The sequence below is a fragment of the Sciurus carolinensis genome, chromosome 5 (assembly GCF_902686445.1).
Source record: "Sciurus carolinensis chromosome 5, mSciCar1.2, whole genome shotgun sequence".
NCBI lineage: Eukaryota > Metazoa > Chordata > Mammalia > Rodentia > Sciuridae > Sciurus > Sciurus carolinensis.
In genome coordinates, this window is record NC_062217.1 from 114,567,724 (window position 1) to 114,584,530 (window position 16,807).

General features: G+C 35.7%; 1 protein-coding gene across 1 annotated transcript in view; it reads right to left on the bottom strand.

The window, feature by feature from the left end:
• The window catches only part of Rtkn2 (rhotekin 2), an 80,495-nt gene extending 67,207 nt beyond the window's left edge, over positions 1 to 13,288 (bottom strand). The window contains 2 exon segments of the mRNA XM_047553497.1: positions 7,127 to 7,323; positions 13,010 to 13,288. Of these exon segments, the coding sequence (XP_047409453.1) occupies positions 7,127 to 7,323; positions 13,010 to 13,069 (257 nt within the window). The 5' untranslated portion in view covers positions 13,070 to 13,288.
• Between the last annotated feature and the right edge of the window lie 3,519 nt (positions 13,289 to 16,807).

Genomic DNA, 16,807 nt, shown 5'->3' on the forward strand with positions numbered 1-16,807 from the left:
ATATTGAATTTTTTTTAATTTAAATTTTATTTTTTATTCTTTTATTTTTCTCACTCTATTTTCCTCTTATTTATGTTTCCTCATAGTCTCTTTCTTCCTTTTCTCATGCTAACAACCAACTTTTTTTGATTCCGCTTTCACTGTTCCTATGATCTAGTACTTCTATATACTCTTTCCTTATCCCATTAACAGTTACATCCTACACCCCTCCCCATCCTCTTTATCTACCATTAGATATTATAGACCTCATTGTAAACCTATTGGTTATACTGTAGATAATAATTGAACTCATTCTCTCTACTTATTATGACAATATGGTTAACATCTTCATGGGGCAATTTGGTTAAAGGCAGCATATTGTTTGCATTGGGTGCTGCCAATATTGATTTCCCCCTTAAAGGTGAGGTATTGGAAACCCATAGGGACACTATTATCCTATAAGGGGGAAACTGCAATATCTCAGATCCACACTGCTAGAGGGAAAGATACATGAACAACATGAAAAAACAAGGGAAGAAAGTGCCCCAAACAAACCAAGATGCTATATTAATAGAATCCAATGACAGCATGTTAGAAGAAATGTCAGAAAAGGAGTTCAGAGTGTACATAATTAAAATGATCTGCAATGCAAAGAATAAGAGAGTAAATGCAGGCAATGAATGATCACTCCAACAAACAGTTAAAAGAGCAAATGCAGGAAGCAAAAGATCATTTCAATAAAGAGAGATTCTGGAAAAAAAAAAAGGAAAAGAAATCCTTGAAATGAAGGAAACAATAAACCAAATTAAAAAGTCAATGGAAAGCATCACCAACAGACTAGATCATTTGGAAGACAGAACCTCAGACAATGAAGACAAAATATTACTCTTGAAAATAAAGTTGACCAAACAGAGAAGGTGGTAAGAAATCATGAACAGAAACTCCAAGAATTAAGGGATAACATGAAAAGACCACATTTAAGAATTATGGGGATTGAGGAAGGCACAGATACAAACCAAAGGAATGAACAATCTATTCAATGAAATAATATCAGAAAATTTCCCAAACCTGAAGAATAAAATGGAAAATCAAATACAAGAGGCTTACAGGACACCAAATATACAAAATTACAACAGATCCACCCCAAAGGATTGAGGAAGGCACAGATACAAACCAAAGGAATGAACAATCTATTCAATGAAATAATATCAGAAAATTTCCCAAACCTGAAGAATAAAATGGAAAATCAAATACAAGAGGCTTACAGGACACCAAATATACAAAATTACAACAGATCCACCCCAAAGCACATTATAATCAAAATGCTCAACATAATAAACAAACATAGAATTTTAAAGGCTTTAAGAGAAAAGTATCAGATTTACAGGGAAACCAATATGGATATCAGCAGATTTCTCAGCCCAGACCCTAAAAACCAGGAAGGCCTAGAACAACATATTTCAAGCTCTGAAAGAACATGGATGCCAACCAAGAATTTTATATCCAGCAAAACTAACCTTCAGATTTGGTGACTAAATAAAATTCATGATAAACAAAAGTTAAAAGAATTTACAAATAGAAAGGCTGTACTATAGAACACTCTCAGCAAAATATTTACATGAGGAGAAAATGAAAAACAACAGTGTAAATCAGCAAAGGGAGGAAATACCCTAAAGGAAAAGTCAATCAAAGAAGAAACCAAGTCAAGTTAAAAACCAAAAATCAGCCAAAATGACCAGAAATACAAATCATATCTCAATAATAACGCTGAATGTTAATGGCCTAAACACATCAATCAAAAGACAAAGACTGGCAGATTGGATTAAAAAAAAAAAAAAAAAAAAAAGGACCCAGTAATATGCTGCCTTCAAGAGACTCATCTCATAAAAGACATCCACAGCCTAAAGGTGAAAGGATGGGAATAAAACATTCCACACACACAGACTCAGTAAAAGCTGAGGTTTCCATCCTCATATCAGATAAAGTGGACGTCAAGCCAAAGTTAGTCAGAAGGGATAAGGAAGGACATTTCGTACTGCTTAAGGGAACCATAAATCAACAAGACATAATGATGGTAAATGTTTATGCCCCAAACTATGGCACATCTATGTATATCAAGCAAATCCTTCTCAAATCCAGGAACCAAACAGACCACAACACAATAATACTGGGAGACTTTAACACACCTCTCTCATCACTGGATAGATCTTCCAAACAAAACTAAACAAAGAAACCATAGAACTCAATAACACAATCAATAATTTAAACTTAACAGTCATATATAGAATATTCCATCCATCAATGAATGAATACACTTTTTTCTCAGTAGCACATGGATCCTTCTCCAAAACAGACCATGTTATGCCACAAAGCAACTCTTAGTAAATACAAAAAAATAGAAATACTACCCTGTATTCTATCAGATCATAATGGAATGAAATTAGAACTCAATGATAAAATAAAAAACAGAAACTACTCCAACATCTGGAGACTAAATAATACACTACTGAATGATGCATGGATAGCAGAAACATCAGGGAGGAGATAAAATCAGAACAATGATACAACATATCAGAATCTCTGGGACACTATGAAGGCAGTGCTAAGAGGAAAGTTCACTGCATTGAGCTCATATATTAAAAGAATAAAAAGTCAAGAAACAAACGACTTAACATTACAACTCAAAGTCCTAGAAAAAGGAGAACAAATCAACACCAAAAGCAACAGATGACAGGAAATAATTAAAATCAGAGCTGAAATCTATGAAATTGAAACAAAAGAAGTAATTCAAAAAATTGACAAAACAAAAAGTTGGTTCTTTGAAAAAGGAAACAAAATTGATAAGCCCTTAGCAACACTGATAGAGAGAAAACTCAAATTACAGGCATACATGATAAAAAAGGAAATATCATGACAAACACCACAGAAATACAAAAGATATTCAGAAGTTATTTTGTAAATCTACACTCCAACAAAACAGAAGATCTCAGAGACATCAACAAATTTCTAGAGACATATGATCTACCCGAACTGATGTAAGAGGACATACACAATTTAAATGGATCAATTTCAAGCAATACAAGAAGCCATCAAAAGCCTACCAACAAAGAAAAGCCTGGGACTGGATAGATTCTCAGTCAGGTTCTACAAGATCTTCAAAGAAGAACTAATACCAATAATTTTCAATTCCATGAAATAGAAAAAGAAGGAACCCTTCCAAACTCATTCTATGAAGTCAGTATCACCCTGATACCAAAACCAGACAAAGACACATCAAGAAAAGAAAACTTCAGACCAATATCCCTGATGAACATAAATGCAAAAATCCTTAACAAAATTCTGGCAAACTGCATATTCAAAAATTAAATAGATAGTGTATCATGATCAAGTGGGATTCACCCCAGGGATGCAAGGTTGGTTCAATAGCCAGAAATCAATAAATGTAATTCATCATATTAACAGACTTAAAGTTAACCATCATGTTTATTTCAATAGATGCAGAAAAAGCATTTGATAAAATACAGCATCCCTTCATGCTCAAAACACTAGAAAAAATAGGAATAGCAGGAACATACTTCAACATTGTAAAGGATATCTATGCTAAGCCCATGACCAAGATCACTCAAAATGGAGAAAAACTGAAAATATTCCCTCTAAAAACTGGAACAAGACAGGGATGCCCTCTTTCACCACTTTTATTCAACATCATCCTTGAAACACTAGCCAGAGCAATGAGACAGACTAAAGAAATTAAAGGTAAACAAATAGGAAAAGAACTCAAACTATCATCATCTGCTGATGACATAATTCTGTATTTAGAGGATCCAAAAAACTCCACCAGAAAACTTCTAGAACTAATAAATGAATTCAGCAAAGTAGCAGGATATAAAATCAACACTCATAAATCTAATGCATTTCTATTCATAAGTGATGAATCATCTGAAAGAGAAATTAGGAAAACTACTCCATTCACAATAGCCTCAAAAAAAAATGAAACACTTGGGAATCAATCTAACAAAAGAGGTGAAGGACCTCTACAATGAAATCTACAGAACACTAAAGAAAGAAAATAAAGAAAACCTTAGAAGATGGCAAGATCTCCCATGTTCTTAGATAGGCAGAATTAATATTGTCAAAATGGCCATACTATCAAAAGCACTACACAGATTCAACACAATTCCAATTAAAATCCCAATGACGTACCTCATAGAAATAGAGAAAGCAATTGTGAAATTCATCTGGAAGAATAAGAAATCCAGAATAGCTAAAGCAATCAGCAGGAAGAGTGGTGCAAAAGGTATCACAATACCAGCCTTAAACTATACTACAGAGCAATAGTAACAAAAACAGCATGGCATTGGCACCAAATACAGGTAGACAGGTAGACTAATAGCACAGAATAGAAGACATAGAGACAAACCCACATAAATACAGTTACCTCATACAAGACAAAGGTGCCAAAAACATAAAATGGAGAAAAGATAGCCTGTTCAACAAATGATGCTGGGAAAACTGGAAAGCCATATGCAGTAAAATGAAATTAAACCCCTATCTCTCACCCCACACAAAACTCAATTCAAAATGGATCAAGGATCTAGGAATTACCCAGAGACCCTGCACCAAATAGAAGAAAAAGTAGGCCTGAATCTTCATCATGTTGTGGTTTAGAACCAGACTTCATTAACAAGATTCCTGCAGTGCAAGAAATGAAAGCAAGAATCAATAAATGAGATGGATTCAAACTAAAAAGTTTATTTTCAACAAAGGAAACAATCAATAATGAGAAAAGAGAGCCTACGGAGTGGGAAAAAATCTTTTCCCCACACACTTCAGACAGAGCACTAATCTCCAAATTTTATAAAGAACTTAAAAAACTTTACAGCAAAAATTCAAAGAACACAATCAAAACATGGGCTAAGGAACTGGGCAGTCACTTCATAGAAGAAGATATACAAGTGATCAACAAATATATGAAAAAGTGTTCAACATCTCCAGTACTTAAAGAAATGCAAATCAAAACTGCCCTAAGATTTCATCTCACTCCAATTAGAATGGCAATTATCAATAATACAAACAATAATAGATATTGGTGTGGATGTGGGGAAAAAGCACACTCATACATTTCTGGTGGAGTTGCAAATTGGTGCAGCCACTCTGGAAAGCAGTATGGAGATTCCTCAGAAAACTTGGAATGGAACCACCATCTGACCCAGTTATCCCACTCCTCAGTAGATACACAAAGGACTTAAAGTCAGCACACTACAGTGATGCAGCTTAATTTAGAATAGCTAGATTGTGAAACCCAACCTAGTTGCCCTTCAACAAATGAATAGATAACGAAACTGTGGTATACATATACAATGGAATATTATTTAGCCATAAAGAATAAAATTATGGCATTTGCAGGTAAACAGACTGAGTTAGAGAATATCATGTTAAGTGAAATAAGCCAATTCCAAAAAACCAAAGGCCAAATGTTTTCTCTGATAAGCGGACACTGATTCAAAATGGGGTGGGGGCTGGTAAGGGAAGAATGGAGGATCACTGGAGTGTGAGGAGGGAAATGGGAGGGGAGGGGGCAGGGAAAGGAAAGATAGTGGAATGATGAGACAAATATCATTACGCCATGTACGTGTATGATTACACAATTGGTGTGGATCTACAGTATGTACAACAATAGAAATGAAAGGCTGTACCTCATTTGTGTACAATGAATCAAGGTGCATTCTAAAAAAATAAAGTTTTCATGCTTAATCTTAAAAGTTCATGTTCTAAGGAGATGTGCCATTATTTATTAAAAGACCGACTATCTTTTGACACATTATCTGTACTCTCAGTGACACATGACCTATTTGAAAAGTACTGAGTTAAATCAATGTATGCCTATCTGAAAAATATTTTCCTATATTTTGATACTGAAACAATTTATTAATAATGCCGGGCACAAAATAAAGAAAACTATTTGACATTTGTTGAGTATTAAATATGCAAAAGATATTACATTAGATTTATTTATATTTATTTACATATGTATATGTTTTAATCTCAATTTTCAAAATGTAAATATTATCACACCCACTGTAATGAAGGAACTGAGCCACAGAGATGAAAACAGCTATCCTACAGAAATACAACTAGTAAGTTTGGCTACTTTGTACTTAGGTCTCTATTATATCATGACCTTTTAATATTTTATTTTTACAAAAATCTTCTCTGAACTGTTTTATTTGTTTGTTTGTTTATTTATCTATTTATTTATGGTACTGAGGGTTGAATCCAGGGGCACTCTACTACTGAGTTACATCCTTTTTATTTTGGACAGGGTCTTACTAAGTTGGCTGACCTTAAACTTGTGATCTGCCTGCTTTGGTCTCCCAAGTAACTGTGATGTGCACCAGAGTAACAGGCATGTGCACCAGAGCTATAAGGCTAATCAATAAAAGGAGATGTAAGACTATTTCTACAGAAAAAGACACAAACATCTAGTCACCAAATTGAGTAGACTGTTAAGTCCAAGTAAGAATTGGAATTACAAATAGGATAGAATATAACTTCACATACAAACCGTAGATCTAATCTAAAAGGGCAGCAAAGAGTGATAGCTCAAAGGATCTGAAGTTACTTAGCAAATCCTAGCTCTCATTAGCTTGTCACTAGCTAGTTATATGCCCTTAAGCAAATTCCCTTGCTTCTCTAGATATTATGTTTATCATTTGAAGGGATGTGCTGGCAGATTTTTAAGTTTCTTTCAATTCATAAGATTTCATAGCTATCTAATTTTGCTGCCCGCTCATTTCAACTTCCATATCTAAGTTTCTATTACTCTTACCAGTACATTTTTATTAACAGGTCTCTAAGCAATTCATTTCTTAAGTCTACATTTTTACATACTCATCCGTCTTGGCCCTTTCCTCTTAAAATATCCCCTTACTCTTTGCTTCTTAGCCTTTTTCATTGTATTGTTACATGTTAAGCACAACAAATAGCCCAATAAAAGCTGCTGCTTTGTAGTTCACCCTGAGTCCTACACTTAAAATGTTTAAAAAGGTCTGGTGATTTGACACTTGTACTTAAATTTAAATTATGTTGTGTTTTCAATTCAAATATTTAAGTACATTAAAAGTCTTAGGTAAACTGTGCTACTAACCATCTTCCAGTTTTATTTGCAATCTGCTCTTCTAATTTCTGTAGCTCCGATGTGTAAGCCATTATTCGAGTGTTGCACACCATGAGATTCTTAACTGCCTGTAAAACCTGGTCTTTCTGAGTACTCAGAGAAAGGAGTTTCCAGATGCCTTCTCGCATTCGAATTTCTAAATCTATTTTTTCTTGAATGTTGCAGTCCTAAAATAAAGAGAAAAGCATTTTTAAAAGGAAGCAAAAATCCAGAATTACATTTCTTTTTACCCCTAATAGAAAATGTACAAGGTATCATTCATTTTATACCATATTGGGAAAGAAATAAAGTTTTAAATGTATAATAGAGTTATTTTTTAAAGTTCTTTGCAAAACCTTAATTTCTGTCATTGTTAGAAAGTCTTTACAATCTACTGGACAAAGAGAAGAGAAACAAAGATAAGACAGTACACATTCTTACCATAACTGTACTGGGTCTAATAGTTTTCCCCAAAACTCATGTCCAACCAGGAGGGTAACCTTGTTTGAATGCAGGGTTCTGTAGATGTTCTTATTGAAGATGAGACTGTACTAGATTAAAGTGGGTTCTAAATCTAATGACTAGAGTCCTTATAAGAAGGCCATTTGAAGACACAGACATGGAGAACGACCCTTCCAAGTCAGAGGTGGAGGTAATAAATCCAAAAGCCAAGGAACACCAAGGATTGAGAGTAACATCCAAAACCAGAAGCTAGAAAAGGGCAAGGAAGTAGCCTTCCCAAAGGACTTCAGAGGGGCCAGGGCTCTAACAATACCTTAATTTCAGATTTCTCACCTCCAGAACTATGAGAGATTCAATTTCCTTTTTTAAGCCACCCAGTTGGTCATTTGTTAGAACAGCCTTAGAAAACATACAAAAACTAACGTGAGTAATATACTGCACATGTACATAATATAAATTGTATTATGGGATAGTAAGATATAGTTGAGGATGCTGAATTAATCGAGGAAAAACTTTCTGAAAGAGTTGATACTGAATAAAGTAAACAACCTTTTACAGCAGAGATGTTACAGACTATGCATTATGGTACAGAGTTTAAATAAAATTTAGAAGCAACAGAGGAAATTTAGAAAATGTCACAGGTCTAGTTACCTAGAATAGACACTTAGAATACACTTCTGGACATATTAAGTCATCAAGAAACTACTAAGTATTTTAGTTCTCAAAGTCTTTTTTTTTTTTTAGTCATTTAATAATCTTATAATGATTTAATCTATATACAAGCTTCACTTCCAGCATCAAAATTCTACAGACTGTATATGGTTCTGATTTTATTCAGTGGCTTTGTAAAAAAAAAATCTATAAACATATGCTTTACTACAAACATGCAATAATGCTTCTAGCATGTCTATTTTTGTGTTTAAAATGAACACTATTACTTGTTTTCTAACTGCATCAAGATATAAATAAAAACGTGAAAGGAATCTAATAATAAAAGTTTCAGGTATTAGAAAGATAGTTATTTCAAAAAGAAAAGATGGAAGTTAAGAGAGCTATTAGTCTATGAAGATTACCCCCAAAAGAGAAACTGCAGTAGATGATTTAACTTGACTATTCAAACCAATCAACTGTACTATTCACATACAGAAAACAGATCTAATTACCTTCTGTAATTACATCATATAATAACCACATAAAAACCTTCTCTTATAGTGTTGTAACTCAAAACTGGTGTACAATATAAATGTAGTCATTTGCTGGTTTTCCTTTTTTACACATGACTGAATTTCAATAACTCCATTTCATCTTTTTATGGTTTGTCAATCCCAAAGTAAATTTTTCTTTAATGTAATTAGCAATTAATTATGAGAATTATCTATGTGACCCATATGTCTATTAACACTGTCAGACTTGTTGGTATTGGAGAATGCACACAGGGAGCAACTTGATGCTGGGATGAATAGCTTTACCCCATAACCGAAATATAAATACCATCTGGTGCCACTAAATGCAACTTCGCTTTTTAAATGCAGCAATGAGGCATCCAGTGGAACTAGCACAGTGACTCTCAAAGCTGGCTGTTCCTCAGAATCATCTGAGTCAAAGAGGAAGGACTTTATAAAAGTACTTAAGACTGCTACCTAACCTAAACCAATGAGAATCTCTGGAGGTGGGGCCTGAGCAATTTTTATAAAGTTCCTCTAGTGATTTTATAATATCTTGGATAGAGAACCACTACTGGACTATTTGAAAATTGTACAGAAACCTGGAAAGTTGCAACAATGTTACAGAACCAGCAGGTGGCCACAGACACATTAAGGAATCAGTCTGGGCTTCTATGAATGAAGATTGTCTTCTCCCCCATCACTTATTGAAAAAGATGCCATAAAATTATAGAGGTTTGGGAAATAGTGGAGAAAAGTTGGTGTTTAAAAAATATGTGTAGGATTAAGCATAATCATAAGGAAATGAGGTATATTTAGCAGATGTTACTATTAGAATTTTATCCTGTAAAATTTACTAACAGGGGTTAGTAATGACTGGTTGTCACTTGTTTTCATAAATAATGTTTCACTGGAGAGCAGCTATACTCAAACATATTATCTGTGGCTACTTTGAACCTATGATGGCAGAGCTGAGTAATTTCAACAGAGACTGGGTGGCCTGCAAAGCTGAAAATATCTGGCCTTTACCCACCCCAATTAAAATACATAAACCATGACTTCCTCTCTTGCTGATGGAGGTCTCAGGCTAATGTAAGTGGATCTGGGGCAGCTAATATAAGCAGGATGGATTGGTAAGCATATGCATGGTTTTTTAATGTATTCTGATAATAATTTTAAAAGGTTATCATTTGAGCCAGTTTTATATTTTCCATGCAACTTCTTTTAGTATACATCTATTCTTTACATGCAGAAGTAGACCTCTCTGGTCAAGCAATACTAGCTGCAGTGCAGGGGTTTATGGAGTCGGAGTTGTCTTTAGTTAATAAATGCAACAAAGTGCTCCTAGGGAGGAATGAGAGCACCCACTGAGCTAAAATCATCTGTTGTTGCCTCAGCCACAAGGAAACAGCCAGGCAGAGTCAGGGCGATTAGGACCAATGGCAAAAGCATAATTCCTTGTATTCATTCCTCCTTGGAGCATGTGAATACAAATCTGCAGAATAGCAAAGAATGGGATAGAACCACCCTCTTCTTATATCTGGTTCAATTTTCTGAATAAGAACTTGCTTAAGATCAAGTCAAATAGAAGCCTAAGTCAATGTCCTGATATTGTAAGTACTTAAAGTCAGGCTGATAAAAATAAATGGACAAGGCAAGGCTGAGAATAAAATAGGAGGTCACCTTACAAATCTAGGGCTATGGGTGTAGCTCAATGAAAAAGTACTTGCCTAGCATGTGCAAGGCCCTGAGTTTGATCCCCAGCACTGCAAAAATAAATCAATAAAAATTAAAAAGTAGAAATCTGGAATATATGAGAAATTAACTTGGTTTTTACAAGCTAAAACAGCACAAAGAAAGTACAAAGAAAATAGCCTTATTGTTGTTTTTAAGAACTGATTTTTAAAAAATTAAAGTTGAACTGCTGGGAAAAAATATAGACATTATCCAGTAGTAATTCTGATAGAAATTATCATTCACTAATGAATGCAGATAAACCAAGTTTAGCTAAGAGACCAAGGTGAAGATGAAGAAAGAGAAAATTGTAGAAGAGTATATATGGTATGATATCAATTTTCTAAAAGAAATTTTGTATATTTTAAAAATTATTTATGTACAGAAAAAGTTCTGGAGTTAACACTAAACCATTCTAGAAAATGGAATGTACAGAAAATTCTTAAACTCATGCTTTTGTATCCATTGGCTTATCTGCAATTAGGTAGTATTATTTCTCAATGTTCATTTTCATTTAAGATTTTTTCAAGAACATGAACATTTTAAAGTAAAAGGCAGTTAGTAGGCTGACCCAATTGCTCAGATGAGTGAGACAAAGTATAATAATAACAAGAAGTCATTTCTCAAGCATGTCATGAGTGCTGGTGCTGTACTCAGTACCTTAGAGAGGTTCTCAAATTCCAACTACTTTCTAGAAAAGCCATTATAGCCAATACGACCATGGAAACTGGAATTAAAGATAAACAATTTAAACAAAATTGCACAACATTCGACAGCTTTGGAAACTAGACCTAGAAAACGCAGGTAACTTAATAAAAATTGAACAAGCTGAGTTGGATTTGACCTGATTGACTCTAAAACCAATATTCTCTGCTGTGAGAAATCGAAGATGACTCCAAGGTTTAATAGGTCTTTACCTAGTGTGTGACCAAATCAAAATGTTTAGTCTTTCCCCTATTAGTTGACAGCTTCATTTATGTGGGGAAAAAATACACCAAATAAAAACAGTCCTCTTTAAGTTTGAGATCTATTACTATTTTGTAATTTCTTCCAAGATCCAAACAACAGAAGCAATTCCACATGACAATTATTTTGATTTTACAACACTTAAATCACTGAACACTGCACTTTCCCACATGTGTATAACCCAGCACTTAAGCGTATTTAATATTTAAACATTTTCATTCCTTGCAATTACACTTCTTTCATGACTTTATCTGCTGTTCTTTTTCTTTACCTTCCTAAATATTATTGCAATACACAGCTAATAAATATACTTGGACAGCTAACCTATATGCTAATGCAGGAACCTCAGTAGGTTGCCAATTCACTAGAAATCAAGACTATGTTAAAAATCAGGCAGCCAAAGTACCTAAAAAGATTTCTTAAAAAACTATTTTACATCAAAATCTTTGAATTTTTCTTTCAAAAATGTTAACATAAAACAGCACAAATTACTAATAAAGGAAATGGACTACCACACTGTAACTCCTAATATCTTGCTTTATTTTTTTTCACAGTATTATTTAAGACTTCCCAAAAACGTATTAACTGTTTAGGAAATTCCAGGTTTATAAACAAGGTGCACCATATGAAATTGCATATATTATACCCACAAAACTGGCAAATTTCATATGGTTTAGACAACTGTACTTCATGAGTAGGTAAAAGGCAGAGATCAAAAAGGAAGTGAAAATCCAACTGAAAGACGTCATTGTTTTCTTTTAAGATCCTATAATTATGGTTAAGAGTGATAGTATAATATTTTAATAAGTAATGTTGCCAAGAAATATAGTTGGTCTACGTTAAAGTTAAAAGGTTTCTAACATATATTTTACATGGTTAAAAAGCAAACACCAAGTTCTAGGGAATGATATCGGTCAAATGATACTGTTATGTTTTTTGCATATATGAATATGTATCAATAAAACCCATCAATAGGTACAACGATAATGCACCGATAAAAAATTGGGTGGAAAAAAGCAAACGTCAAGCTTCTATCCAATTCAAAGTGTCCTCCCTTTTTCCTTTCTAATGATATGGAAAGAATCCACTATCAAACTTTCTAAATTTTCTAAAGCTGGGAGGTTGCACTTTGCTTCTCCACCCCGCCCCCCGCAAGTTTATGTTGTGCACAGACAACGCTCCAAGAACTATGGTTTCCATTAAATCCACTACCAAGTCAACTGTACTCGATGGCGTTCCTGGAAATCCCCGGGCACCCATTCCCCTGCGCCACCTACACTTGTGACAACACGAGCGCCCAAACCCTGAGGAGGGCAGCGCACAGGTGCGCTGAGAAACGCTCTGGCATCGCGTGCCCCATTCCCGGCCTCATTTCTTCCCTGAGAAATACAGGGCTGCAGATGGCCCAGTCCTTCGGAGCCCCAACAGTGCACCTCCTAGTCCTTCCCTTTGTGTCTGGCCACGGCGGTCTTCGGGACGTGGAGTGGGGGCTTTCCCGACGACCAGACACAGCCAGCCGTGAGGCGCGGCAGGCCCCCTCCTCACTCACCTGCTGCGCGGGAAGCCCCGCCAGGCTGAGCCCAGGCCCCCTCAGCGTCTGCTCCTCCATCTCCAACGCAACCAGTCCTGGCAGTCGCCTCTTCTCCAAAGGGATGATTTGAAAAGCCCGCCCCTGACAGGAGCGGCGGAGTAAGCCAACCGCTCGGCCGTACCAAGTCCCCGCCGCAGGGGGACTGGGCACTGGGGACACCAGGCGCCGCGCGCATGCGCAATGGGCGCGCGCCGCGGCTCTGGCCGCCGGAAGTCTGCTAAGACCCTATAGCAGAGTGCGGACCCACGGGGAAGTGCCGGGCGGCGGGCGGACTTAAGGCTCAGTCTGAGAAGGGGGCGGGGTCGGGAAGGGGGTGGGCCGCGGGGCGGAGTCGCCGGCTGAGCGCACGCTGTACTCCTCAGGGTGTAGGCGTCGGGTGATCTGTGCCCTGTGTTTACATTAAGTAGGAGTCTTGTGCCTGCATCTCACAAGGCCCTCCGAAGTGATCCTAGCGAACCGACTCCAGACTGCAGTTCCTTGACCCCCGCCCCAGACAACTCAAGGACACAGAGTGTCTCTAGGAGCACCTGGTCTTGCTCCCAGATAACCAGGTGACCTGGTTCTCAAACTGTGCCCTCCCCTCTCACAGTACTGCCTTGTCACCCAGAGTCACTTAGATATCCTGGCCTCATTAGTCAGGTTCGTGACACACCATGTCAGTTATTTCGCAGTATTTCTTCTATCATCCCCAGTGTTTTTGTTTTTATTCCAGATGCTTTTGCTCCCACCCCCTTTTCCCTCTCTTCCCCCAACACATCATAGCAATATAAGGTAAGATTTCCGATTTCTAAGAGCCCCTATTACTTGCTAATCATAAAGATTAGTACAAAGACCCTCTTTTTTAAAAAAATTAGTTGTAGATGGACACAGTACCTTTATTTTATTTATTTATGTGGTGCTGAGGATCAAATCCAGTGCCCCACGCATGTGAGGCAAGCACTCTACCACTGAACCACAACCCCAGCCCCAAAGACCCCCTTTTACTGAAGGGTTTTCAGACCCTTGTACAGTCCTTAAAATTCAATGTTCTTTGATTATCATGATTTCCCCCTTGAGAAGGGTACAGGAAGCCTCTTTGGACTTCAGAAGATATTTTATCCTGAGGGAAGAGTCTACCAAATCAACCCTCCTACTCTTGTCTCATAGAAAGCCTTAGACACTTCTCTCCATAAACAGGGTGACCATGTTTTTTATTTGCCTGGGACAGTTTCTGTTTGGATCTACTATCCCAGTGTTCTACCAGTCTTGCACATGCCTTAAAGTGAATTTTAAATTATATGATCATCTTATCCACAAAGTCTTTTTTTTTAAAGTAGTTGGTTTGAAGATACACTTAAAAATATAATGAGTGTTCTTCCTCTCAAATGGATAATTTGTTTCTTTGAGATCCTCTGGTCTAGGTGATGCTAGAAGCTGCTCAGTTAAGAATGACTCTCCCTTTACATTAAGAGTATATGGCTCATTCCTAATGGCCCATATCCTTACACACAACTATAAAGTATGTGGCATTCAGAATTGCCAACACAGAGTTCACCTTGTTCTCTCCAAACAGAACTGAATTCCATTGTCATTAGGTTCCCCTTCTCCCAGTGCACACCTCTCTCTTATGCTACCACTTTGTGGTGTAATTATCCCCTACTCAATGTGACCTGCATGAGTCTGGTAAAATGCCTGACTCATAAAAGAAAACATACAGAGAGTTCATCATCAGACATACAGTATTTATCACATAGCAAACACAGCTTTCAGACTAAGATCAAAATACACGCAGAAGGCAGCACTTCATGAAAACAAGCAAACTGACCAACTGGGACATTGGAAGTATTTGATGAGCGAATACCAGGTATATACAATTGCAGATGTGTTTGTAATACTCCAAGAAGGTGATCTAGGGAAGGCCATATTTAATGCTTACCTAGACTACAGCTAGTGGCTATTAAAGACCTTTCTCTTTGGAGAAGATATGATGTGGGCCTATTATTCATCAGAGGATATGTCCAGGAAGTTCTTAAGTGCTTATCTATTATCTGGTGATTAAAATATCTCAGAGTAAGACTTCTGTTTCCTTATTTATCTCCAGGTTCTTTTTTGTTACTTCTAGTTCTCTTTGCTGTGTGGAATGTATATAAAAACAATCATTCATGGAAATGTCAAAAAGTTAGAATTCATATGTAGTAGTGATTAACTTGGAATTTGTCTGTCCCAAGTAATTTATTTATTGTATAACACCAGGATTTAAGAAGTACTGCCTTTCACATCTCAAATATTTGATGTTAAATTTGGCAACTCCCCCTCCTTGGTCTCTCCCAGAAGTTGGATATCTGCCCAACTACTTAGGTGCTGGAGCTTCAGCTAGAAGCTAGTGATGGAATCACTGCCCTACCAATATTATTTCCCATGATACATCAATATTTAATGCTAACTGTATTAAGTATTAGTTATATCTGATATAAAAAATGGATGGTATCTAATAATAAATAGTATTTGTCATAGAGCAGTCAATGTAGATGATAATAATAAATGTTAAGTGTATTTTTCTACTCTTTATTCCCTATATTCCTCTTCTTCACTCTAAAAGGCTAAAGGAAAAAAACACTGAACTTGAATGCAGTTCCCTCTTACATAAAAGACCCATTTTTTTTAAAAATGTGGTTTGTAGCAGAACAGGTAACTCTCGTGATTTCTAGTATACTCCTAGACTCTCAAAAACTATATTAAAAATTATCCTGGTGCTTCCTTTACTTGTTTGTTCATCTTTTAGATAATGAAATTAGAATAAATTTCATAGAATAAAGCTGTATTTTTCAAATAATATTTAGAGTATACATTAAAAAGTCCTAAAAATCAATAAAAATCCAGTTGGAGAATGGCAAATAAATATGAACGATTGGCCAACCCTATTATTAGTCTGCAAATTGCCAGATTAAGGCCACAAAGAGACAGCATTTTATAGTCACTAGATGGATCATTATTAAGAAATCTAATAATATGAGGGGTGGGTGAGTATGTAAGCACAAGGGATAGTATACATTGGTGGAGGAAATGTTAATGTGTCTAATCACTTGGGAAAATAATTAGAAGTATCAGGTAAAGTCAAAACTGTGTTTATAACTAGCATTTCCACTTCTAGGTGTCAGTCCTTTGGGAAAATCTTGTAATTTTGTATTACCAACATTGCTTATAATAGAATATTAAAGCAATACAAGTGTTCATTTCAGGAATATGAATAAATTGTGCTGCTGCACTCAATAGAATATCATATGTCTTTAAAAATGAATAAATCATAGCTATATGCAATAATATGGATAAATCATTGAAATACTGAATGAAGTGAGCTAGTTTCAGAAGATACTTAGGATGCAATTTTTTTGAATATCAATAATGAGAATCGAAACAGTACTATTTAGGGAAACAGTCACATGATAAAAGTTTATACTTAACAAGGAAGAGAATACTGATGATAAAATTTAGTTTAGTGGCCATCTCTGAGAGGAAAACAAGAGGATGGAAAAGAAAGAGAACCTACAGACCTAAAATTACTTACTGGTCATGTTTTAATTAAGTTGGGTGATGGGTTACCTGCTCTATGTATCTAGATAGATGGATTGATCAATCAATCAGGAAACTATATATATATATATATATATATATATATATATATATACACATATATACACACCTACATATATAATTTTGTATGATATATATAATATTTTATAGTAAATAATTTTAACTATATAAAAATATAATAGTTAA